At 45.4% G+C, this 27008-nt stretch overlaps 1 protein-coding gene and 1 long non-coding RNA gene across 2 annotated transcripts in view; one reads left to right on the top strand and one right to left on the bottom strand.

The window, feature by feature from the left end:
* Nucleotides 1-27008, top strand: part of LOC112571193 (EH domain-binding protein 1-like) — a 55837-nt gene extending 28829 nt beyond the window's left edge. The window contains 4 exon segments of the mRNA XM_025250025.1: nt 945-1018; nt 10451-10565; nt 20153-20278; nt 20866-27008. Coding sequence (XP_025105810.1) covers nt 945-1018; nt 10451-10565; nt 20153-20237 — 274 coding nt within the window. The 3' untranslated portion in view covers nt 20238-20278; nt 20866-27008.
* LOC112571197 lies at nt 10574-19981 on the bottom strand. The gene is made up of 3 exons (XR_003100774.1): nt 19068-19981; nt 18013-18172; nt 10574-11971 (listed from the first exon to the last, which is right to left on the bottom strand). It is a non-coding gene; the product is annotated as an uncharacterized LOC112571197 (long non-coding RNA).

Genomic DNA, 27008 nt, shown 5'->3' on the forward strand with positions numbered 1-27008 from the left:
AACTACTATCCACGAATGGTTCAAAAGTCAGAGGTCAAGGTAAAAAAGGAAATGCGTGTCTATAATATTTTTGTCAGCTGGTACCCACAACAAGTGTCAAAGTATCTTCGCATCATAGTGATGTCTATCTGCTGGGATGGTTCTTGATCTGCGTTCAGTCGGTCTTGCACATGATTTGATTTTGGTCCCACACGTGTTGTCGGTGAATGAGCGGGCTTTGTTATCCTGCTCTTGCTGTTCATTGTCTAGGTTTCATAGATGCAGTCAGTTGCACATAAATGTTGAACATGTGATAAGTAAAGTTACTGTTGTCTAAAACCTCAACGACTCTCTTTCCCTTCGTCTTTTTTTTTTCTTCCTCTCTGTCTATCACTGTGTCTGTGTGTGTGTGTGAGAGAGAGATGAGGAGGTATTGGTAGCTGGAAGTGAGTGGCTGTGTCTTTTTACCAATGTCAGTATTACTGTTTCCTTCATTTTGTCTAACGTGATTGCCAGAAAAAACTAAAAGTCAGTAAGATAATTGCAGCAAACTAAAGCTTTAGAAATGTAGAGAGTTCGGTTGTTACATTATTTATGTGAAGCTTGTGTTGTGCCCCCTAATACTGTAGTTTTTATGTTTTGCTAGTTCAACTCCCACTCATCAGGACTTAAAGGTGGTGTCAGGTTTGCTAGTCTTCCTGATTTCACTACGTCTCTTCTTTGTCCTCTTCTAGTCTGTCCATCTGTGCGTTGTGACGCGTTTGTTGGTGTGGAGAGAGAGAGAGAGGAGGGGGCAAGGAAGTGTTCCTGACCTTTCGCAGAAGACCGATTTACCCCTGACCGCTAGATCTCTTTCGTCCGCTCTGCCATTCTTCCGCTCTTATGCTCCTCTTCGTGGTAAGGAGCCAGAAAGTGGTTTAAGAAGAAAAGTAGATTTGGTGAAATCGTCTTTTTTTGTGTTGCAGGGAGAAGGAAGATGACTTGGAGCGGCGCTACGAGCTGCTGAACCGTGAACTGCGCGCCATGATGTCCATTGAAGGTAAGCGGCTCGCTCCGTACGCCCAGTCCACCGCCATTCCTGCTTGCACTCGCTGACCATAAGACCACACTTTGTGGGGATTTCTTGTTTTATTTCTCTATTTTTCTTCCTTTTTTGTCTTTTTAAAAATTCCTTTTTTAGTCTTTTCTTTCCTGCTGTCCTTATTTTTTCTTTCCTTTTTTGTTGCTCGTTACTTCTTTCTTTTATTCTGTTTTCTTTCTTTTCTGTTTCTCTTTCTTTTGTTCTTTTTTAAAAAAGGTTTTGGTTTTTATAATCACAGTAGTTGTGCATAACCCCCACTTATAAACGCACTTGCAAACGCGTGGGGAGGAGAGCTGAGGGATGGAGAGCGAGAGAATCTTTAATGTGATCTCAAAATTATCTTTAATATTTGATTAAAGAGCAATTATCCAGTGAATGGGCAGATTAAAAAAGAATTTGTAGTATTTTTTGGTTTGTTAGTATAATGGAATATTAGGTACATTTATTTAAGGCCTCGCACAAATGCCTCACACCGAAAAGCACCAAGAAAGTGATTTAGTTTCAGGTAATAAAATATTTATTTTCACACCTGTTACGGACACTGGCGAAGTGAAGTTGTGTGGGTAGCCTTGACAATAGAAGTCGTATCGACGGAGATAGTTCTGATTTTGAATACGTGACGCGTCGTTACAAATAACGTCTCTGTCTGTGGCTGATACCTTGATGAGAGTCGCTCGAGTGCACCCAGTTCAGGAAGATGTTGGTGAGGTCAGCGGTGCAAGTTGCTTGTGATCAGACCAGGTGGCCAACAAAGTGGCTTGGCGGGCAAGTGACGGTAAGTTGTCAGGACACTCTCCGCCTCAGTGCGTGCAGGGCCGCGCGCGCCACTTCTGCTTGAGAATGTCACAATGTCGACCCGCGTCATGCCAACTATCAGACCACCTTTTGTTTCGTTGTTCATGGTGGACGGCAATTGAGTACAAACTTCTGAGCCGTCCCTTCGCCAGCCGTCTGCATTCAGTCTTCTTATTAATAATAAAAAATGTTGGGGTGGGGTGGGTGGTGTGGCGCATGTGCTGTGTGCGATAATTAGCTCGACTTTTTGGCTGCTTTGGCCAGTTCACTCCACACCTGAAGATGGTTTCCCAGTGTTCGCGAAACGCAGCAAATACGCCCTCATGCGAATGCGCACGCGCACAGAGGGCTGGCTGTAGGCAGGAAGGACGCCAAACCCACTGCCAGAACACTGTCTGCATGGAAGGTGCACCTTAGGGTCTTCACTCTTCTTGACCACACATATGGTGGAAGGAAGATTTGACAAGACACTTTCATAGAAACTTTGCTAAACTTGGTCATTCGTCTATATTTTTCCGGTTAAGAATAGTCTTTGATTTGTTTTATTAAACACCATCTGCCTATGTTCTGCGACTTGACCCTGTGATCCACCTCTTTGGCTTGCAGTATCACATATACGCCGACGATACTCAGCTCCTGGCATCTGTCCCAGCTTGCCAACTCCACAGTCTGTTCACAAGTACTCCGCAAACCATCGACTCTGTCAAACATTGGATGTTGGCGATCAAATTAAATTTGAATGGGGAGAAAACTGAAGTCATCCAGATAGCCTCTGCACATACACTTAAACATCTGCCTCCGTCTACATCACTCGCTTTCTTCGGATCCACCATCGCTTTCCCCTAGTCTGTCAGAAATCTTAGAGTTCTTTTAGACTCATCATTGTCCTTAGAGAATCTTGTCGACCAAGTTTGCAAGTCCATCTTTCTCGAACTGCACAGGATCAGCCGCATCAGACATCTTCTCTCAGTTGCCTCCGCCAAGCAGCTTATATCGGTATTTGTGTTGTCCAGACTTAACTACTGTAACTCGCTGTTCATAGATCTTCCTGGCCGCCTGCTTGACAAGCTCCAGAGGGCTGAGAGCAGTGCTGCCTGCTTTGTACTCCGTAAGCGGAAGGCTGACCATGCCACACTGCTTCTGCACGATCTCTACTGGCTGCCAGTTCGGGCTGGCATCGAATTCAAGATCGCCATGCTTTGGCTGTCGATTTTTCTCCTTCTCCGGTCCCAGTATTTGGAATGACCTGCCTCTGTCTCTCCACACAGTGGAGTCGCTACTTGCCTTCCAGTCTGGACTTAAAACATATCTTTCGGAAGTACCTACTGTAACTCATCCATTCTGTTGTCCTTTCTCCCCCGCACTCCCATCTTTGTGTTCCTACATGTTCTTGTATTGCTAACCGGTGCATGTTTGTGCATTTTGTGCTTGTTTATACTCGATTGTGCCGTCTACATCACACGACCTCTTTCCCCACTGCCCCTTGTCTCTTTGTGAAGAGCATCGAGCTCGCCTCCGTATGGGGAAATTCGCTATACAAATCCTCTTATTATTATTATTACCAGGGGCGTGTGTAGGTCAGACTGACTGTATGCCAGACCCACGCTCGGCCTCTTGCGAAGTGATCCGCTGCTAGTCTCGGCGAGCAATTGGCAGTCAGACTTCCGCTTCAAACAGATCTTGGCTCTCAGTATATTTAAACTGTTGTCATTCGCTAAACCGGAAACTGTTCTGTCGATAGCCTCGTTCTAGAAATTGATTGAAAAAAATCGTCTGCGAGCCATCCAGGGGATACAGATTCATGATTATTAATATGCCTACAGCATACATAATACAAGAAGTGCAATCATTTTTTAAAGTAAAAATCAAGCGGCCATATTAACATCTAGAGGAGTTTTAGGTTTACTATAAGAACGCCGTCGTGGGCACTTCACCTGCTGGTCAGGAGACTAGCCTACATAATCGCTATGCATAAAATTGTGTTGTTTAAACATTTAATATGGTTTTAAAGTCGCAAAGTGTGTGTGGTTTGACCTGGGTAAGTCGACTACAGAGCTGTGTATTGAGAGGTAAAAGAGGTAGGGGTGGGAAGAACAGTATTCAGAGAATGGTAGACAGGGGTATAGCTTCCCTCACATCCTAACAGCCCCCGTCTCTCTGGGGCTGTCTTAATCAGTCGCGTGCGCTGGGACCTTAAATGCGAATTAATATGGCTTTCACTCGGACAGGCTGGCCGTTATGCGAAGCTTACCAGGCGGAAAGCAATTAAGGAACCACCCAGTGGTGACTCTCGCTTGGGCTCCGCTAGATATTTGGTTGTTTGTATTATCATCTGTTCCAGCATTGAAGACTAGTCATCTCAGTCTCACTCTGTGCGTGAGAGAGAGAGACTATGGATTCATTGTCACACTAATATTGTCGAGCTTTCTGACCTCACCCTGTCTGTCTTGACTGTGAATATCGGAAGCATTTTGGAAAGAACTAGGCGCTTTAGTCACCTGGAGATCAGGCAACAGTCACCCACTCCATCACTTCTCTACGTTCCAAATACAAAACTCATTTTAGAAACGAAATGCGGAAGGCGAGAAAGTTTAGTAGCCGAGACAGAGGACAAGAACACATGAAGTGTGTTACAAATACAGAGGACATTCTCAGGATGAATATGATTTTTAAATAAACAAAGTAGCCTCCAAGTTGGAACACGTGATCTCACCACTGGGACCAGTGCGCGGGCCCTATATACGCAGAAATATTTCTCGACATGTCGCTTGTAGCCTTATTTACAACAGTGGCGATGGAAAACTGAATCTCATTGATTCCACACTTTCTCCCATCGGTAATCACATTCTTTCGTCAACTTCACTCCCGTTAGACTCCGTTGTGGTGGAAGCCATTGTCACTACAGGAGCCAAGCAAGAGGTGACTAACACGACCCTTTTGTCCCATGGCCTTGTCGACCACCTGCAGGACACAGAGACACACATGCGGAAGCTACCCAGCGAGGCGGGCGCCCGCGTGCTTGGACACAAGAGGTGAGGGGAAGTGAAAAGGTCCGCTCAAAAGAACGTCGATGGTGGCAAGAAGAATGCCTGAGGTATTTCTCCACACCTGCCTCTCTAGCGGTTATGATACTCTCTGACCCCTGGCAGCGATGACGCGCCCCACCCAGCGGGCCATTCACAGGATGAAAGTATTTTGGCCTTGTGCGCAATGCCAGTATCTTCCCTTGAATAATCAGTCATGACGAGTTAACGGCTCACCCTAGGGCAACATTGAGCTTAACTTCGTATTTGTCTCAGGTTGCCCTTCTTTTTTTTTTTAAAGGAAAGCGAAATGTGCAAAAACAGTCATCATCCCCGTGTACTATGCCATGGGGAATAGAGCCTTTCACAAAATGTCAGTCCGTCCAACAGTATCTGTCATCAACACGAAAAAGAACGTTATTGATAAATGTTTATGGAAGTGATAATGTTCTTGCAAGTATGGAGGAGTTGCTAATATTGACAACCATGCATGCATTAGATTAGAAGATACATCTGTACATCTGTAGCTTTTATAGTCTTCAGTCTCGCCCACAACTCTTGTTTTTAACGAAAATGATTCTCTTTATTTATTTATTTTTTTTTTTACTTTGCGATTTGAAATTAAAAAGGTTACGATTACCGTCTTGTAACTTATTTTTTATGAAGACAGATTGACTAATTTTTCAGCCTGTGCTACACGCTTTGTGACAAACATGTATAGAGAGCCTCAGCCTGTGTCAGTCGGATGATAAATGAGATTTGAGTTGCTGTGGCCTGTGTGTGTGTTTTTGTGTGTGTGAGGTATTTGAAATGCTAGTGAGTGATGCACGTGGAAGGTGTAGAATTTTCGTAAGTGTCAACAGTAGAGTAAGAGGTGGAGAGAGAGAGAGGAAGAGATCGCACGCGTGTTTGTGAGTGTTGGTGTTAGAATACTTTGCTACAGATCCAGGTAGGTGCGAGCAGACCATAGTAGCGCTATGTGATTAAACAAGTAAGTACCGGAAGACTGTACAAAGTCACAAAGCTTTATTTTGGACCTTGATTTTCATGGTCTGGGTCTTGAAGCCGGAACACAACTTGAAATCGTTGTGTTGATGGAGCAGGGAAAGTCGATTGAGATTTTGGGTTTTTTTTTTCTTCTCCCATTTCCCAACCTCTCTCTACCCCTCATGATGGAAAGAGCGGTGTGTCTGTGTGTGTAGGGGAAGAGGTCTGGGTACTATGTGCACACGTTGAATGCTGTGTACAGCCACCTTCGGTACGCGTTGTTACATATCTACGATTGAAAAGATACAAGCAACTAAATGATGATTTTGCTGCGACCCTATATTTCTTGGATTAACTTGGGCTGACACTGTGCGTGGCTACCTTTCGCTGACATCATACAGGCGGCCATTCTGCTGGCACCACTCCTTCAGCGACATCCGCCATTTTGTTTCTCCACCTTCTCAATCTCATGGCAGTTTGGCCTTGCGTGCCTTGTCAAACATGATAGATGTGCTTTGGTTTCTTTTTTGGTTGCTGATAATTTCTCGCGCCGATCGACGGAGAGCGGAGTCTCGGAGCTGGAGACCAGTGCCGAGGGCGCCGGCACATTACGGCGGCAGGACATATGGCCATTTGTCAAGCACCGGGAGGTGGAAGATTGATGACGGAGAACGAACATTTCAAAACCAGTCTAGTGTTTATACGTGTGCTTCAAATGGGACATGGTCGTGTGTCACAGCGAGTGAAAAAAAAAAAAAAAAAAATGAAAAAAGAAAGCGTTGAATGGAGTAGAAGAACAAATTTCTTGTTTCTGACCCGAACTAAGGTGCGCGATAAACAGCTGTCTGCACTTGCCAACGACTTTCGTAATTGTAAATATGTAGTTATTGCCTTAATCTTGATCAGCAAAGGTCAAGGGATAAAATACTTAACACGGGAAAGATGGAATCTGAAACCCGAAGATAACTTCTTAGATAGGAAAAACATTTTTAATTTTTAAAAACACATCGTGCGTAACTTAAATAGAAAATACTTAAACAACCTTTCTAACAAAAATTGTTCATCAATAAGGTCAAGTAAATAATAAACTAGAAAGCATATTCACATTATGAACACCGTAGGTCATAAATGAAATAATAACACCAAGAACTAAATGCCAGTATAGAATTTAGTAACAATGGGTTTACGCAGCCAGTATAGAGCCCACCCACCGCGGCTTTGGCCACCTTACAGACTTGACCAGGACACCAGCAAAAACTGTAAGCAACTCTCCGACTCACCCAGCGTTGACCCTACGCCACAACTCCGCTATTCGCCTTGCTCGAAGCACTCTAACTGCCAAACCACCACCACTGCCACCACTAATAATAAATAATAATAATTCTCAGCTAAAGTACCAGACTGAGTGTACGGAAACTTGCGAAGAAAATATAGACATAAAATACACAAAGCGTTTAGACAAGCAGCTACGCCACCCCCACCTCCCCATAAAAAAATCAATCTCGGATCTCTCCCTCTTTTACACACGCACATCCAAGCATACAAAACAGTAAGCAGAACGCAGCATCAAAGGCAGCAGCTTATTGTAGCAGCAATAACTATGGGGCACTTGAGAAAGTGTAGACTAGATGGAAAGCTGGCTTCAACACCAAAGAGTACAAAAAAAGGAGAGGTGGGGGTTGGAGGGAGGGATCCGCATGTTGGCGGAGGGAGGCAGGAGGTCGCGTCGTCCCAGAATGCCACAAAAGAGACTGCAGAAGGAAGGCATTCCGTGAGCAATGGACGAAGAATCCTTCGCGAACTATTACCAACAGAGCGTACACAAACCTACCTTTCATTTCCGCTGCCTTAAGCAGCCGCGCATGCGCCGCAGGGATTAACACACGTGCAGGCGCCCGGCTTTGATGCAGATAAAGATTCACGCTCTGCAGCGCTCTGCGAGACGGGCGATGATTGGGCGGCCATTGTGGGCCGTGATTAGGGGCAGCCGTTAATCCCCGTGTAACAAATGACCGCCCATATTGATCCTTAGCGGTTTCTTTGCTTGTAAACGCGGGCCCGATGCGAACAACTAATCAGGGTGGTCTTTTCACAGTGGGGGGAGCCTCTACAAACGGGCCGCCGTAACCGTCTAATTAACTGAACAAACTGGGACGCTGACGATAATTGTTCTGGCATCGCGGGCACGGGGTCTTGAGGGGTGAGGGGTGTGTGGGGGTGGGTGCAAATATTGGCCACACAGGGCAGACGGCTGGACGAGGAGGGGATGGGCGGATGGGGGGGGCGCTGGGGGCGCCTAGGCGAGGCAGCCTTAAAGACACTTAACATCTTCCCTTTGTGAGCCGGCGCTCAGAGCTGATGATTTTGTCGTAGTTGGTGCCATATGTTGCCTCCCCTTGTCTTGTCAGTGGCGGAAAGGCGACACCTTTATTCTGTCCCGTACCCTCTCGTACCGCGTGCACTTCCCCCACCCTCCTGTCCACCGTTCGTTTTGGTTGTCGTTCTGCTTGCCTCTAAGGCACCCCACCTCTACCACCCGCCAACCATCCGGACTTTCAACCATGGGTGGACCCAGTTTGCACGGGGCAGGCAGACAACATCATGCGAAAGTTGATACAGTAGTTTTTTGTCCTGTGGATGCACTTTGTCTCTCACACTCTCCATATCTTCCACTTCTTGAGGTTTTTAGGGGCAGCCGTCTTCCCCCAGCACCCACCCACTCCCTTCTCCGTCCGCACGCCCAACCGCTGGAGCAGTGCAGTCCCTGTGGCCGTGTCGTGGGCACGAGGCCAGTCGTGATGGCCAGCAAGCTGTTCAAAGACAGCAGGCACGGCGCCCAGAGTGGCAGCGGGCTGACAGGACACGGTGATCTGATCCTCAAACAGCACCGCGGGACCAGACAGCTTGCTTCACGTCACACCTGCCAGCAGGAGGCCCACAGCGCCATGTGCCCCTGTTTCCTCAAACGGTTCCTTACTCATCCGGACTCTTTTGCCATGTGGCCGTGTTTCCTCCTAGGTTTTCGGAATCCTGCTTTGAGACATGGGATATCGAGTTTTGGGGCGACAGTTTGGTCTGCAACAGTTTCAACCCGACTGCCTAGTTCGATACCCTTGAGACGCAAGATACTTTCAAGTATACCTTATTCTGTTGAAGGTTGGGTATGTAAAGAGCGCGAAAAAAACACACACACACAGCACCTCAAGTGAGAGAAAGTGTGTGTGAGAGAGAGAGGCACACACTTCACTGGTCCAGAGGTTCCTTGGGTTGTGGTGGTGGCGGGGTCTAACCCCTCACGTCCCTACGACTGTGAAGTTACGGAATTGCCTACCTACCTCATCTATGAAAAAATCATGTATTCTTCACCTCCGTATATATGTCCACTTCAATGGTAAAGATGGTGGGTATAAGAACGTTTAGTGTTTTATCTTTAAAATACACTCATACTTAGAGAATAAAACGAGATGATTGCTTTACTGTATTGATGGTCATTTAATATTGATAATCGGAAATAATGTATGAAGGAAGTTGTGCGAGTTCTGTAACCCCTTCCAAACGGCTGAAGCAAGCCCCGAGTCCTGTCTTGCCGTGTGTTTGTGTGCGTGCGTGCAACATGTGCTCTAGAAACTGACCGCGTTGTCCACTCTTGACAAGAAGAATTCCAGCCCCATTAACGCTCTGGCCAGTCTTGTGGCTTACGGTGCCGATCTGCCTGCAGCCGGTAGCCCGGCGTTTAAAGCGATTAGCAGTTGTTCAGAACTTGGTCTGAAGGAGCTCACCGTGAAGAAGTTTGCTTTGTTTTGACACGGGGCCACTCTCGGGTCGGCTGGAGATGAATGAGAGTCCCGGGTGGGCCGCATGATGTATGGACTCTCGGGGTGCGCGTGGAGTGGCGGGTGCGCGCGGGAGCTGGCCAAACACAGCGCGGACCGTGAGCAAGCTGATCGCGCGCAGGAAGGGTTGGTGGTGCGGGGGAAACTGGAGGAAATGTGGCTGGCTGGTCCTCGAGCTCAGAAGATCTCGGAGAGCTCTCGACAGTCCTTCCGATATCTTTCAGCTCGTGATTGATAATCCCGTTAACATCCCGTTAGGGCGAGACCTGCAGTTTTCTTCTGCCAACAATCTTATCTTGCTGCTGCAGAGGGATTTTTTGAAGGCTGGGTCGGGTGGGGTTCTGCGGGTAGGAGGTGGGCGAGCGGTTGAAAACGTGAAACGAAATCGACAGTAGTTGACGAACATCTGAAAGGTGTAAAGACATCAATCAGTCAGCGAAGCGGCCGAGTAAAGGGCTGAACAGGTGGCCAGTGTGACTGTATGAAGGTAAAGATAAAGCCGTCACCTATTTCGGGGCTTGCTGGTGAGGGCGGTTTGTTGCGGCCTTATGCTGCTCAATGAGTAACAAAGACTAAACTAAACTGGTGAAGGCGGCTCCGATCTCTTCTTCCTTGCTATATCATACGGGTATGGAACCGGCTAGTGTTAGCACCGTCGGGTTTGGATGCCGTTGCTCTATCCACAAGGCCGTCTGCTCTGTGGCAATGAGTTCAGAGTAACAGTATCCTGACAATCGTGTTGTATGTTTCAGACTGGCAAAAGACAGAGGCCCAGAAACGCCGTGAAAGACTGCTGCTGGAGGAACTAGTGGCCGTGGTCAACAAGAGAGACGAGCTGGTCCAGCACCTCGACAGCCAGGAGCGAGCGTGAGTCTTTGGATGGATGGCTGGTGCGAGCAAAGCAGAGAGCGAGTGTGAGTGGCATTTTGTGGATAGCAGACATGGCTGTGTGTGTGTGGGGCATGCGCGTATGAGAGTGTGACAGAAACTAAAGGGATGGAAGAGGTTGAGGATGCTAACCGTCCGGTACCCAATTAAAGGGAAGGAAAGGGAGGATGAGGAGGAATTAGAAGTTCCAGGTCTGTTAAAACGAAGGCTGATTGAAACTAAATGTACTTGGACAGTATGCATGATTAACTCCAGTCGTACTTCTAGAAGTACATTCAACTAGTCAGATACAAACAGAGTATACCTTTATGACAACTGTACTTTAAGGGCTGTTTGAAGGGAAGCATCGTAAGATTTATGTGTTGCATTAACTCCCACAAAGGCTTATTGGCTAATAAGCACAGGAGAGATGACAGATTTTTTTAAAGTGTAATTAATTTATTGAGCACCAGCAATCTTGCATGAAATCAAATATTTTTAGTCACTGCTTCTCTGCGTCCCCACCATTTTCAAGTGGATTAATCGACGACAGTAAACGTTAAACAATGGGGCAAGAGTTACACCGAGGTTAGAACAGATTTTCTGCTCTTTTTTTTTTTTTAACCTGTTAGTTTGCTGCAGGCGGTAAGCTTTCTTAGTTCTTGCTTTGCCGCGGTTTGATTTGTGCTTAGTTTTGCTTTATCTTGCTGGAAACGTTCTGGTGAAGCAGAATTGGGCTAGCCGAGAATGCTGACGAGCGACAGATTCGAATATTGCTGCTACAACAACAACAACAACAACAACAACAACAACAACAACAACATAAAAAATAAGTAAAGTATTGACCGTTGAAGCATTGGAATCCCTGGTTAATATTTTGCTTACTTGTTTATTTTCTCGATTCTTTCCCGATTTTTTTTTATTTGAGTGTTGATGGTAGATCTTTTCTTTTCCTGAATTGAAGGAAGTGGTCTCATATTGCTGAACACCCCCATCCAGGCTCGGGAAACATCAGCCAAGTTGTGAAAACTCCATATTCTGGGACAATCATTCATGACGTGTTGCTAAATCTCGAGACTGTTGTCCATTACATGTTGCTAAAACTCAATACCCCCATCATTACACGTTACTCAAACTCAATACTCCCATCATTACACGTTGCTCAAACTCCTGACCACCATCCATCACGTGACTAAGACTGTAGACCAGCCATCATCCATTACATGTTGCTGAATCTCCAGATTGTGAGGCCGTCATCCATTACGTGTTGCTAAGACTCCAGACCGTCGTCCATTACATGTTGCTTAAACTCCAGACTCGGGCCGTTGCTGAGCCGGGTAATTTTGTGGAGGAAGAAAACAACCGTGCGTTTATCACTGTGGAGGATCGTCGTGCGTTCAGGACATCTGCACATCAAAGCGGAAAGGGCTAATTAAGTGATGACCGAAAAAAGCCTTTTCCCCATAATCCCATATTTACGCCAAAAAACCCCTCTCCCTTTTTAATCCCGTATTTACACGGTAGTGGTGTGGGTCATTGACTCACGTACAGCCTCGTGCGACGCGCGATGTTGGGAGACAGTTCTGGACGGTCAACCACCATCGCTGAAGCAGACCTTTTTTGTTTTGTTTTTCGAAGAAAGTCTGCTTCACTCTTTGTGAAGGACAGGCAATTCTTCCCTCGTTTCGATTCGGTTCTGCAGAGCATTTTCCAGTTAAGGAAGTGTATTCGTCTGCGCACTTCCCGTATCACGAACACTTAAGCTGCGGATTAGTTCTATTGAGCCTCGTGCTTCATTTACACAGATGGTTAATAAGAACTTACTGCAGGTTTTCTTCCGCCTTAATAACCACATTAGCTGGAAGTAGATTTCTTTAATATCGAACTGGGATATTCTAGAGAAGGCGTTTTGGGCGACCTGAGTCTGATTTGTCTTGGCAACAGCTGCATTTTGCAACAAAATTTTCACGGACGAGCTGCTTGTTGGCGTCCATGTGTTGATTTCAGGGTCTGGGGGAATCCGCTTGTATCCTGTAAAGTGGGCGAGCAGCATGTAAGCTCCATGAATGTGTCGTGGCTCCACATGAGAGTCCTTTCCTTTTCCTGCTTTTTGTTTCTGGCTCTAATCCTCTTGCCCTTTGTGGCACACAAGGCTTCCTTGAGGATCTCTCTCGCTTCTGGCTAGCAGATAGTCGCTTGATCGCCTGATAGTGCTGCACGTCATGTTGCATTCTTGTCATCCCATGTTCCAAACCAGTTATTTTGGTCTTCATAAATTTAGGCCCTTAAATGCACCGGCGTAAGCTACCTGTGTTTGGTGGTGTAGCATGCGAAAAGTAGAGAAGTATCAGAATGAACGGCAGAAATCGCTCGGCCAGACATTAGCTGCTTATGAAAGTAAGGTAGGCCGTCTGAGGTGGCCAGTGGGGATCTCATTGTTGTCCTTTGTTTGGACTGCTAGATGCTGTGGCTGCGAGGAGGATCCGGCCATTTGCGTTCTGGAAAGACTTTGGAAGTGTCCAGAAAGAATCTTTTAAAAGTGACCTTGAAAATTGTCAGATTTCAGTTAACCGCATCAGATCTGAAAGCTTCATATAAATTTATTTATCTCTCATACAAACTTGTTTTATCCCCGAGGTCCGCACACTTTAGCTAACGCTTGAGATTTGAGTAAAGGCGTTAAAATACAGTAATCTGAGGAGAACATTTATCTGCTCAGTTCATCACTTATCCTGAAAATATCCTGTTGACTCTTTGCTAATGTGAAGATAACTTATCTTTGCACTCATCTTTCATCGGGCTTGAGGCGCAACTAAATGCAAATTCTCTGGCCTCGTTTCAAGGGTCTGCGCGCTGCTGCCTAGAGTGACGACGATTAGGCAGGTTACAGAAAATGTTAATCAAGCAAGAGCTTTATGCATGAGTGTTTGTTTACATTCGTGCGTTTTCTTTTGTTTGCGTCCATGTGTGTTTGTTTGCATGTATAGGTGCGGACTGTTTTATTTAATATGTGCGCATTTCAAATTGTGAAGCTGGTTAAGGATTGCGTGGCATTTTAAGAGGGAGCGCAATTTTTTTTGGAACTAGCATTTACATGATTCACTCCCTTCCTTCCTCCTGTTTTACTCACTCTCACATGCTTACACACTTATATTACAAATTAACCACGACTGAAATACGGTTTTTCGAAAGCTGAATGATGATAACCCGTACAGCGCCACACGCGTCAGTAGGGTTTTTAATGGCTCCACCAACTTGAAGTACTCTTTGGAAACGGTGAAGTACCGCGGAGTGAGACCTAGGCAGGGCTGTGGATGGCTTCTTCTGATCGCCATCGCATGCTGCTGAGAATTAAGGCCGGCCTTGCTGCACCACGCCGCCGTGCCAGCCGCCACGGGATTAAGGCTGATGTATGGCCCCTCTCTGGAACCAGCAGCGACATTCTTCCGCCAGTGTTATGGGTTCATGGAGGTTTTCTCTTCTCAGCTAATGTTTCTTTTTTCGGTTTTCTCCTCGTTTCGTCTGTAATTACGCATTTTTCTACTTAACTCGGAGGACCACCACCTTATTGTAACGCTTTCATCAGCGATACGGTTAGTGACGGCTGCATATTTTCTTCTTTCTGTGTACTTTCAGAAAGATGCCTTTTCAGCATAGATAACTTCTACGCCTCTCTCCTAAGAATAAAGAAAGAAACAACCCCTATGAATTTCTTCTCCGACCTTTTGAGAAGAAAACGGAACACGTCAGTGTGGTTTTTGTAATTGACTATATTTCGTTAGTAACAACCATCAGAGCGTCCGCTTATTCGCTATGCATTTGTGTCCATGTTTTTTTTATTTTTTTTTTAAACCTGCAATACGATTATACTACTTAGCTGAGATATACATTGTTGCTGTGATCGCAGTTGCTGCGGATGACATAATATATCGCATCACTGTACCATCCTGATGAAGAAGGGGAGTAATGCTCAGTCTGAATCTGAAACAACTTGTCATTAGAACGGTTCTCCGCCCCCTCCCCGTCAGAACTATCTCAAATCGGATTGTAGTTCTAGCTGATAGTAATTCTTATTGTTATTAAGAAGAGCACAGTGAATGGGTTTGCACCTCCTGCCGCGTAGTTCCAGGCAGAGGAGTGCAGTGGCCGCTGTCACAGCATCAGAGGGGCGGTGCACAGGCGAGCCGCCGTGTCCCCCAGCTCCAGTGTCTTGGGGATTGCCTGAGAGACATTTGCAAAACGTCTTATCCGTCAGCCAATAGTTCGTGCTTTTGTCTTGAGCCGCTGTGAATTATTGATGCGCTGCGTATGTGGAGACGGACAGCGACCTGAGAGAGAGAGAGAGCGGAGTATGAAGATGAAAGAAATGAAAGAGCGCGGGGGCTAAGAGAGCTCCATTATACCTCCGCAGAATGGCGCCTCCTGGGATAGTGATACGTTGTTGATAGGGGAGGTAATCTTTAGTTACTCCCTTGCGTAGGTCGGGTTGGGTTTCGTGGAGTGTGAAGTGCATTGGCATGGACGTGGCTTCTCCACGACCTCTTCCTTCCCTAAAGTCGACGAGGAGACACAACATGTCCCTTTCTTAGGAGTAACCAGCAGCTAGAGGGGATTGGCAAATAAAGGCTGGAAGGGGTGCTGACTGACTGGGACCACTGCTTGCTTTTAAAGTGACTTGCTAACAGCCTCCCAACAACGCACCCTGCCAGTCGGAGGGTTTGGGGATTCGCTGCCTACCTGGCGAGATGAAGAGACGAGGAGGAGGTCAGAGCCGCGTACTGTCCCTAGGGGAAAACTTTCTGGTTGTCAAGACCATCATGTTGGATGGTGACGAGCTTTCTCGCTCATTATTATCTGTGCGCGATTCTGACAAATATGTCTGCGAGAGGACGGCACGTGCTAAACACAGCGTAGCTGACATGGCAACGGACTTGTGTCGGAAAAGACGGGTGCTGCTAGCCGGGATTTCTCCCTTCCTAAGTCGCTGTAAAAGCGTCGACTGGCAATTCGGTTTGGTGTGATCCAGCACTAAGTGCGCTCTTTACTGGGTAGCTTCTCCTGCAGATGTAGCACGCATCATCCAACCAAAGCAGTTTGTGCAGGAAGTAGGGTATGACGGCAGCTTTATTTCAGCTTTAATGTCTGTTGATGCCTCGTTTAGCGGCATCAGGAACAGGAGGGCTTAGATGCCTTCTGCAGTCGATCATACAAGATCTCTCTTTTGTACTCGGCATCTGCTTATTAGGTCGTGGATGTCTCGTTTACTAGCATTAAGAGAATATTCGCTGCCATCTCTAGCCGCTCATACGTCACTTTAGAGCTCATGAAGCGCTAAGGAAGTGAGATGAGACGTGGATCTCGTGCAGTCTCATGAAGAGCGGAGATGCTGCTGCTGCACGTAATCAGCGGCTACGCACGCACGTGAACGTAAATGCACGCGCGCTCGTATACACATACATTTGGTGACATTTATGAGTGGAGGGTTGAGGGGTATAAAACCTGGAGGTGTCGCGGGGAATGAGTTGGTGCTTTACACCGAGCCGCAACTAAGGCTGTATGACAGCAAAGTAGTCGTCCCTGTAAACACCCATCCGTGGATGGACCCCTCCCCTCCACACACACAACGGGAGGAGTTTGTGGAGAGAGCATGTTCTAAGGCATGTAAGCTGATGTCGCCAGGAGGAGGTATGAGAGCGGTGATAGGGAGGGGCTGGTGTTCATGCTGAGTACTCATGGCAAGCAACACAACAGTCGCCTTGTGTGTTGACTTGGCGCTCCCTACACTAGCTGCTTTCTGGCATATGTCCTGCCCACGGACACACTTGAGATCCTCGTTTCCTTTCTGCACCCGCGGGTAGCTTCGACTCACGTGCAACTTGCGGAGTAGACGGGAAACACTTGATGGGAGAGGATTTTCGGAGCACGTTTACCCTTACTTTGCGGGTGCTCCACACAATTGTCTGCTAATTGAGCGGCGGGGCTGGCCCCTAGCCCAGAGACAGCGGGGAGACAGGGAGGCACCAGCCCCAGCGCCTAGCATTAACTTCCTATTGAGAGATCAGGGGATAACTCGGGCTTTGGGACATGAAACCCGCATTTGGCGGAGGGCGGGACAGAGGACGGCACACATATCACTATCAGCCATGGGGCTGCCTCAACAAAAGCTCGCGGCTCTTCACATTCAACAGGCAAGGAGTCGGACAATGTGAGGCCAGCCTTATTTTACGGGGCCCTCGCCTGTCGAGAGCGGCTTGCCAAAACACACCCAGAGCACGCTTTAGGTGGCGAAACCACCCGTCTTGCTGACAAAACTATCGCTTTATCCACCTTGATGTTCCGGCTTGTTCGTTTTCTTGCATCCAGATCTCTTCTGCACTTTCTCTTGTTAACCACGTCCTTCCTCTACCACGTTTCTTCCCCGACTCCGTTATGAAGGGGAAAAAATCCCTCCTATGCTCAGATTTAGCATTTGAAATAATATATTACTTCAGGAATATGGCACCAGAGATTGTTTACCGCACACACACTTTGCATATCTGTCAACTTTTTTTTTCACTGATAAACCTAGTAATGGTAATGAGAGCGGTGGTAGAGTTGCAGGCTGAGGATAAACCCAGTAATGGCAATGAGGACGGTGGTAGAGTTGCTAACTGCTAAAAAGAAAAAGAAAAGGCATGAGAAAAGGAGCTCTAAAAGGGGAAGAGGTTGGCGTAAAAGACGCGTATCAGGAGAAGGACGAATAATTTAGACCAGTAGCTTCCTCGCGATTGCCCGTGTCAGGATCTTAATGTCTCGATGACGTCATGTCTTTGCCGTTGCATTTAACAAGTAATAGATCAGAAATAAAAGAAATTTAGGTAGTAACACTTTAAACGCACATAAGGTACCAAGTTACTTACTAAAGCCATCTGTCAATGTTTCATGAAAAGTTATTTGAGGATGAGATAATGGAAGTTGTTTTGAACGCTAACTCGGACAGCTAAGCATTAACACGCGTGCACAATTAACATCTCAATATAGATAGAATGAAATCTTCTCATCATATTTTGTTATTTCCACGATGACGCAGTAGACGTCTTAGTCTCTATAATTATATTGTTTTATATTATCAAACTGATGATGAGATATTTCAAGATGTTTTCACGACAGACGCTATTTCTGACCACGTGTGTTTTTCTAGAAAGGGGAGGTGGATCTATACAAACGAATGTAGATTTTGCCTTCGACAAATTTTGCAATGTCGGTTACACTTTGAGACAACGAGACAACCCGTAACGGTGAGCAAAAAAAAAAAAAAAAAAAGACAGTCGCTAGTCTTGAATATAAGGCTAGACTGAGGGCGTTCAAGGCTATCTGTTTTCTGGTGTCTGTAGCGAAGATGGTAAAGGAAGGTTAAAGGTGGCGAGGCACGGGGCTAAGCAGGTAGATATATCGTTGAGATACCCACCTTCCATGTTGTTGCTGAGGCTTTTGCTGTCAGCAAGTGTCTCTAGACGAAAAGCACTAGGCGTGGAGATTGGTCACGCGCACGCACGACGATTTCAACGGCCCTACTTGCATCCTAACGCTTGCCCCGCCAGACTGGCGCATCCATGTTCACACGACTCCTGCATTAAAAGACAGTGACATATTGGCAGACGATTTAGAGCTGCATGGTAAAACTGCCAGCACAGTTAGCATGGGTGGAGGAAAGGAAAGACAGACCAAAGTAAGGAGGAGGGAGGAATCAAAAATCGAACGTGAGAGAAGTTTGAGGGATTTGATGGCGGTATACATCCTCGCTCATGTGCGCGGCACTGTATTGACATTATTGCTTAATCACTCATCCATGGTCCTAAACAGGTGAGTCTGGCCGAGGGGGAAGTGGCTAAATCACGTGTACTCCCTGTCACCTCACGGCTATCTGACATCCATCGTTTCCTCATCACCGCTACCTGTTCAAGCTCCATCAACGCCGAGCCCGCGCCTCCCGCCTGCTCTATTTCCGGTGCAATCACAGTCATGCGCAGTGAGGGCTGAAAAGGGTACAAAGGCCCGGTGTCGCGTAGCACGTGCAGCCTGTTTATGGAAGCTAGTGCATGCTGCTCAGGTAACGCCGTCACCGCTGCTGCATCTAGCATCTCTCCATACAATGGGCTCTGTCACTGCCGCAGGTTCCAATCCCGGTTAAAAAAAAATAGGACAAGTTCTTGCTCTCATTAGTCTAAGTCACTCGCTGATGTAAAAACATTGATATCGTTGCAAAAAATAAGTCCGCGCGCGCACGCGCACACACACACACATTTTTTTCCCCGTCTATCCGTTTGTATGTTTCCCCCTTTACTCTGTCTCGTATTATTGACGTGCTGTTGGCTGCTTCTTTAATTTCTTCTTAACTCTCATCTTTCATTTCGCCCAGTCATCGTAGATTTGGTATCTAGATATTATATCCTCCAGGGCGCGCGTGCACTCGCACACACACACACGGACGCAGACGTACGTGCAAACGCATATCTCTCTTACCTGGGCCCGCGGTAGCCTGACAGGAAGGTGTCTAAAGCACACTACTCGTCATCACGGGGAGAGAACTCACAGGAAGCGGACGTTTCCTTTGTCAGCCCGCTGTCGAGTGCCTTCGTGATTGGCGCCGTACACGGCTGCATCAGCTCCGGAATCGGCAGAGCAGCAGCATTGACCGGGCCTCACGGTTTGCTAACATCATTAGGTTTTAATTGCATTGTGGACCATTTCTCTGTCATCGAGCTTTGTCCCGCAGTGCAAGGGAATCGACTGAGCCTGTTTGGTGTGTTTGCCTCGGTAAATGATATTATGTTTTGTTGCACGCCGGCCTTTTTGTTGTCGGATTTTGCTGACGATCAAAGCACGTTAGAGAATCATTCTATTTTTGCCCGATGTGATGCCATTCGTTGAAAATATCGGCAGGGGAAGCGACTCTTTCAGAGCTAATATGGCACAAACATCAAGGATGTTTGCGGTGACCGGCCAAATTCGAAAACATTTTGATGAATATCTATTTTATGCCTTTCGATAGGTCAAGCATTAAAATATTTATGTTTTTGTTTTATTCTTTTGTTTTTTTGTTTCTGTGCTGTGCCTACATTCGTAAATTCTGTGCTGCACGAAGTTTTTAGTTTTTATATTTAAAACAAAATTATCCTAAGGTTACAAGATCTAGAAGCTTTCTGTAATCGCCAAATGATAAATTTATGAGATTTGACAAGACATCTTCACATCCCCTCCTCACTGTCTTCCAGACTTGCATCAGACTGTAGACACGATGCCTAAAGTTGAGCCATGCGTAGTGTTGGTGTACATTTCATGTTGACCAAAGTTCCACTGTCCCGAACCGTCCTCCCCAAACCATTAGTTTGCTGTGACTTTCGCAGACAACCTTTTTCAAACTTGGTCGAATATTCGACATATTCCCGGTTAAGAAGGGCCTTTAGACACGGTTTGGCATGTGATAATTTCTGCGACGGAAGGAATGATGTCCGCACCTGGGTTCTGTGAATGTAGCGCCAGTGTTTCGTAGCCACTGAATCGTTACGGTGTGTAATAATGTATCGGTGTTGTTTTCTCGTTTTCAGCATTGAAGAAGACGAGCTGTTGGACCATCAGATCTCCTCGGGTCTGATTCCTCTCAAAGACGAGAAGAGCTGCAGTCTGCAGTAAAATCCATTTCCGCTGCCGCTGCAGATGCAATAAGGTCAAAGGTACGTAATGACATATATCCTGGGTTAGTCATTTATACAAACGAGACATGGCGCTGGTCATATACCTTAAACACACGTGTCGTACGAAGCAGGAAGGGACTTTTCATTAGCATGTCTGGCGTTATGTTCAGGAAAAGACTAGAAGGAAATGAGAAGTTGAAGAGCGGGTGAAATTACAGGATTTCATGTTGGATGATTTACGCGCTACGACATTGCTTCAAGAGTTGAAGTTCTTGTTGCTCATTTTGATCAACACTTTGTTGGTAGAGTCGATAAAACCAAAAATAGAGTTAGTGCAGCTAAACCAGTGATCCCCTCGTGCAGCGAGGTGCCAACAGAGAAAGGTGATGTGCTGTGAAAATTGAAGCCGATGTCAAGGTCCACCATTGATGACCACTGAAAACTCTGAGATTGGACATATATTTGTTAAATAAAAGTACAGTTTATGTGCATTGAAATATTGAAAACTCTCTTTGTTGGCTTGAATTATGATGCGTTCTTCCATTTTCCGAAAAACCATAATCAAGGACAAAGTCTGGTTTGGTTGGTTACAAATGAGTTAAAATTGTTTCCCCTTTTTTTTTCAGGTAAATGGATAACTTTGTCATGGAAGGAAACAATGTCCAGTGTCTTTTTTTTTTTCTCTCTCTCTACCCGACAGCGTGGAATCTCGCCTGAAGAACTCTGCTAAAGGAAGTCATATTTATCCCTTGCTGTCCGTGCTGTCTGCAAGCTTGTCTGCTTGTCGTCTCCCATAGCTAATGCGTCTTACTACGAACAGCACAGACACTGGAGCGATGAGTGCAGCTCATCGTGAACCTAAAGACCGCAGCCTGGTCAAGATATACTTAATGCTTCCATAGAACCATTCGCATTTACGTTAAGAAAGCATATTTATGTAGCTTGCTGATTACGAACGTTGTTTGTCCTCGACACACGAAGGTATTTACTGGGATGTGAGAGCGCGTCCTGTTGCCGGACAGGGTAGTGTATTTATGTAGCTTGCTGATTACATGTGGTATTTGTACTCGACACTCACTGGAAGGTGAGAATGCGTCTTGTTGCCGTACAGGGGACTGCATTTATGGATATAAGCAGAGTCATCTATTCGTGCCTTGTAGCAGCACAGCTTACTGTCTGTGGCACATTTCCTGTGCTAGCATCGCCGCTTGTAAGGGGACGCAGCAGGAATGTGTCGAGGAGTGTACCTCAAAGCAGTAATCAGACAGCATGAAGGGGACAAGCCGGTAGGAATCAACGTTTTTCCCTTTCATGAGGTTTTTACATATCGGGAGTGGAGACGATCCGATGGTCGCTCTTTTGTCCAATGAAATTTGGTTTAAAGTTGGAAAGCAAGAAATATTCATTCACTGTAAAAAGGCCTCTTACGTTGTCTCTACGAGGAAAATAGTTTTTAGAATTAGCGTAATTTTTTTTTCTTAGAGAGTAAACATGGTTTTATAATCTTATTGTACAGACCTACCGTCAATTTAGCTTGATGAAATGAAAACCCATTCCAGAGTGTCCGTTCTGTTGTCGAGCAGTGTCATATTTATGTGAGATCAGGTGTTTATGAATTGTCTTCTCTTGGCGTGGCTACTTTCATTATTTCTTTTGTTTGTATTTTTTTAAAAACTTGAAACATATGTGCAGATAATGAGATTATTTATCTCCATTTTGCAAAATGTTTATGTTGGTATATGATGTGTTATGATATATCCGCCCGGATGTCCCGATAGTCATGTTAACCCCAGTCCTCCGATCGATGTTTTGGGACGCCGTTTTAGATGAGATCTTTCGAGAGACTCTTCAAGTTGAGAATATATTACTTATATCTTTTTCACACGTTTATGATTTGTTAGTTGCCAGTAAAATTATGATGAATTCTTTTACGGTGTATTGGTACTATAACTGTCGGAACAAGCCAGAACCAACTTTCTGAACCGCCTGTCATTCAAATATATCATCATGCTGTTCTCTAGTGTGCCGCGGGTCTTAGCTTTTAATTCAATATTGCAGCCAGATATTATGTTTAGGATGGATATTTACGCTGACCACAAAGCATTTCAGTTGAAATAGTTGTTGACGTGGCCACCACGAGCACGTTCAGCGCCATTGCTACACCCGGGCAGGAGGCGTCTGGCTGCAGCTGCGGCCTACCCTGACACAAGATAGAAAGGGTTAAAAATGTAGACAATGTTTAAGTGGAAAATCACTCTCTAAATAAGTTTTACAGTATGTAAAAGTATTTGCTATGCTTTTGCATGCGATAGCCCATTCTATTAAGCAGCAATTTTATTTTTTAAAAACCGTAGTCTTTTTTCCACGGCGGCCTGCTGTTACACGAATCCCTTTCGCAGAATTTAAAGTAACCTTAATCACGAACAGTGTACAGTTTCTCGCAATGAGATTATGTCTAAACTTTATGCTAAGAGACCCATGTTCGTGGGCAATTCCAATTAACATAAAGTTATGTTGAGGAGACTTTTAGAGCGAAGAGTTCAAGGTAGAATCTTTCAGCTTCTTCTTTGCGTTCGTTTGTACGGGTGGGGGAGGAGGAAGGGGCACAGAAAGGTAGTCGAGGTCTGTTACACATGTCTTTTTCTTCAGTCGAACTCTGAATATGTTTTGGTGCTGGAATTGAAATTCTTTTCCTGTCATGAAAGGCCTCCGGACCATAGTACTTGTATTGTCATTTCTTTGTCTCTTGATGATCCACCGACATGGAAGTAAATGCTTGATACAGTGTGTTGCCTTGTTGTCTCGATGATCTTCAGGCTAGCAGGCTGGAAATTGGATGGGTCTGCTTACCCACAAAGCTGTTGACCACCCTGATCTACACCCGTTTCCATTTCCTCCTTACCACAAGTCAAAATTCCTTCCTCAGTGCTGCTTTGCTGGGTGAGGTGTTGTTACTCTGCATTTTTTTCACTTTTATGTACATATGTCTGTGCAGTTATATTTATATATTCCATAGGATACATTTCAGACCAAGCAGGTAAATATTATGTAATATGTTCCCCTGTAATATATCTGGTTTTGTCTCAGCACAAAAAAAGAAAAGGTATTGTTCTGCATTGGTACACGAGCACACGTGTGTGCGTGTGTGTGTATGCGCGCGTGTCGTTAGAAAAGGTCGGATTTTTAATTTTTAATGTTTATACTAAGTATGCGGAATCTGTATCCCTTACTCATCGATGTAGAATGAACAAGATATCTCCTATTACATTTTTTGTGTATATCGGCAACAGATACTCTTCAGCAATGATTGACGCAGGAAAGAAAAGTGTCTGATAGTATTGACACATAGTGATCCAGAGTTTAATACACTGACATGTATGTTACTTAGATACTTAAATCTTGTCTGTTCGCTTATTCGGAAATATCTCAATACTTTAAAAGACGTTTTGGTATGTAAGTCAATGCGCTGTTTCGATAACAGTATAGTGTTAGTGGAACTTTTTTTTATTATTTTGAGCTCTTGGCTTTAGGCCTTTTCATATATTTCCTTTTTTTTAACCTGATAAACTCCACAATTTTTAAAACGGCGACAATATGTAATTAACTTTCGCTTTGAATTGTCACTGGTAGCTGCTTTATAAAGCAATGCTTCAAGCCAACATCACAAGCCAGCGGAACACTAAACTGACTAAAGCTTGCATGGCTGAGAGAGAAGTGCATCTTGGGTGGAGGAAGGGAGTAGGCAGTGGGTGTCCCTCTGTTGGTGTGTCGTACTCGCTCATTCGGTCAGCGCTATGGTCTGTGGTGTCAGGTCAGCGGTCCTTAACGGATTCTGCCCGCTAGTACCGGCTTCAGAAGTTGATAGTATCACCGAAATAATTGTACGTGGAATGTTTCCCTGCAGCGTCAATCGCATACGGAGCATGTTACCATGGGTTGACATCGCCGGCACAAAAGTAGCCGCTTTTAATGGTGACAACATTGTGTAACTGTGCTTTTGATGAAAATATTGTCGGTGCAATTTGCTTCAGCCGCGCGTGTCGTGGATGTACGTGTGGGTGCGGTTTACCTGTCCTGACTTTGTGCTGCTGTGTGGTGGCGTCCTTCAGTTGCACCCTAACCTGCTAGTGCTATAGGCCGAAGCAAACCACATTGAAACAATTTGTACTACCTTCTTATTTCTAATCAGCGCACAAGGTCATATTTTAATTGGTATTTAATGTTCACAGCCTGAGTAACTAGCGGGTGTACTGTTTCATTTAGTCCTCGGTTACTCGGCTCTTTCGAGCGTGCAAATAGTCATTCTTTACTTATTTGGTTTATTTTTAGATGATTCGCGTGTTTGTAATAAATGTAGTTAGTCTCTGAAGGCGCTACATAAGGCCGTCTGAGTCCGATCACTTTGTATTGGTGTCAAACACAAGCACAGTGTCATACAACGTCCACCCAGCTGTCCTTCGCACTCATCCATGTGCCTACATCCACATACTATACACCGATTTATTCAGAAATAAATTAGATAGTTTTATTCTTATGTTACTGAGCTTTAGAAAACAGGTTGACATTTATTTATAGATTTGTAAGTCTTTTTTTTTCTTGAAAGTAGCGCTGTAAATCATGTAGATGTTCTTTGCCGTGTCAAGCGTCAGCCTCAGCGAGGGGCGGACCTTTGACCAGGACTTGTATGTTGATGACACAAACCGTATGCTGCGCTGCCTCTACTGTCTGTGCATGTGGCATCTGTTTACAAGGCCAGGTGCTTTTGCCGTGAAAAATGTCGTGATAAAGCCGTAGTTGCAGGCTCGGGGTAAGGCACTAGATCCCCGCCTGCCACTGCCTGTAGCACGTCGAGTTACTTGATGAGCTGAACTCACTGAAGATGCGAGGCAGGTACAGTATTTCTCTAGTTCACATCCAGGTTGTCATTGCAGAGTCAGTAAATGTCGGTTTTGCAGCGTCTGATGGGCATTAATTTTACTGTTACTGGTGATAGCACGGATGCACGGATGGAATCTCAATAATGGCATTGAAGAAGGAAAATGCATTTGAATCACTATATATGAAGAATATAGAAGCTTATGGTTGTAACGACAAGCAACTTTTTTTCTAGTTTTATAAAACTCTCTTTGTCAAAGCCAGTAGGTGTTGTATTATTTTTGCCAGTTTCTCTCCTTTATGCACTGTTTTTTATTTTTCATCGTGCACTGGAAACTAAAGTATTATAAAGTCTACTAAACATCTTAAAATGGTGTCACTGAAGTTTATGTTAAGCCGTTTGCAAGGACAGTGGAAGATCTTATTGAATTTCCTGTGCAAAAAACCGATGACCAAAGTTTTTTTCTGCCTACCGGAGAGCTGCAGACTGACTAGCCACGGCAGCGTTGAGCTTCAAGACTTTGCTGAGAGCAAGAAGTAGAAATGGGAGCAAGTCAAACAGCTGCATGAAAACAGAAGGGGTTGTGGGAAGGGGATTTGGTGGTAGAATTGTGTGTGTGTGGGGGGGTGTTGGGTATTGAAGACCCTTAAAGTTCACGGCTGTATCGAGGCAGTCATGTCTCTGGAAGGATTTTTGTATTTCAAGTGCGTCCTCATTTCTTAAGCTTAAGCTGCAAACACGGAAGTGCAAAGTAGTATTCGTGATCTTGGGGTTTGTGGCTTAGCCATGGAGTGGTTCTTCCCCTTCCCCCATAGAGAGCTCCAAGCCTTTCTCTCTTGTTCTGTTCATCCCTACGACTCCCCGTCTGTCTGTCTGGTTGCCTGCCTCATCGACACTTTTACATTTCTTCACTTTACCTTAGCTTCCTTCATACGCTTCCTCCACTCTTCTACGTGTTCTTGTAGCGCTGGCTAATGCTCATTGATTTTAAATTATTCCTTAGCAAATCCCTTTCCATTTGAATGTTTTGCCCGTGTCTTATCAGTTACAATTCCTCGTGTTTACATTGCCCTTTAGTTCGTCTTTATTTCCTGTTCATTTGCAATGCGACTTTTTTTATGGGCATCTTAAGATGTTGTTTCTGAACTCCTCGTCTGTTCTGGCAAGAAGCACAGATTCTGCTGTTACCTCACTCACAAGGACAGAGATGACAGTCATCACCTCCACATCCTACCAACCACCACCACTTGATTGATGACAACATGGCGGCTAGATGCGAGATGGGAATCGCTTGCTTTTCAGCGTGCTTCTGCAGAGGTCATTCTCAAGGCCAGTGCAACAAAGGGTCTTTGGGCGGCACTCACTTGACTGTGACCATGGAACTAGCGGCTTTTGATCCGCTTTGGCTGCTGAGGCCACTTTTCCGTCCGCACTTCCATACTTAACAATAAGCTTCCCCGAAGTAGGAAGAGTGCTGGGCAGTCGGGCCCGCGTGGTTCTAAGCCTGGCGCAGACTTTCCTGTCAGTGCATTTCGTGCACATTTGCTTGACCCCTTGCGATGTCGGCCATACTGCTGTTCCTTGGAACACAACTTTTCTGAAAAAGGGAAAGTGTAGTTAGGGGTGGGGCGATTTAGGTACCCAGGAGTGGAGAGCTGGCGGCTAAAAGACTTTCTTTTTGCTAACGACTATCGACTTCTTGTATATCTGACCACTAACGTTCTGTATCTCGATTACCTCTCTTGTCCCAACAGTACTGTTTCTAGTTCATAGATTCTGTGGACTGCGTTTATGTCAGCACACAAGTCATAAACAAGTCATGCCCCGCACACAAATGTCTTTAAAAGGAGAAGGCACGTTTGTTTTTGTTTTGCTGTTTTTTTTTTTTTTGGG

This window comes from Pomacea canaliculata, linkage group LG8 (assembly GCF_003073045.1).
Source record: "Pomacea canaliculata isolate SZHN2017 linkage group LG8, ASM307304v1, whole genome shotgun sequence".
NCBI classification, from domain to species: domain Eukaryota; kingdom Metazoa; phylum Mollusca; class Gastropoda; order Architaenioglossa; family Ampullariidae; genus Pomacea; species Pomacea canaliculata.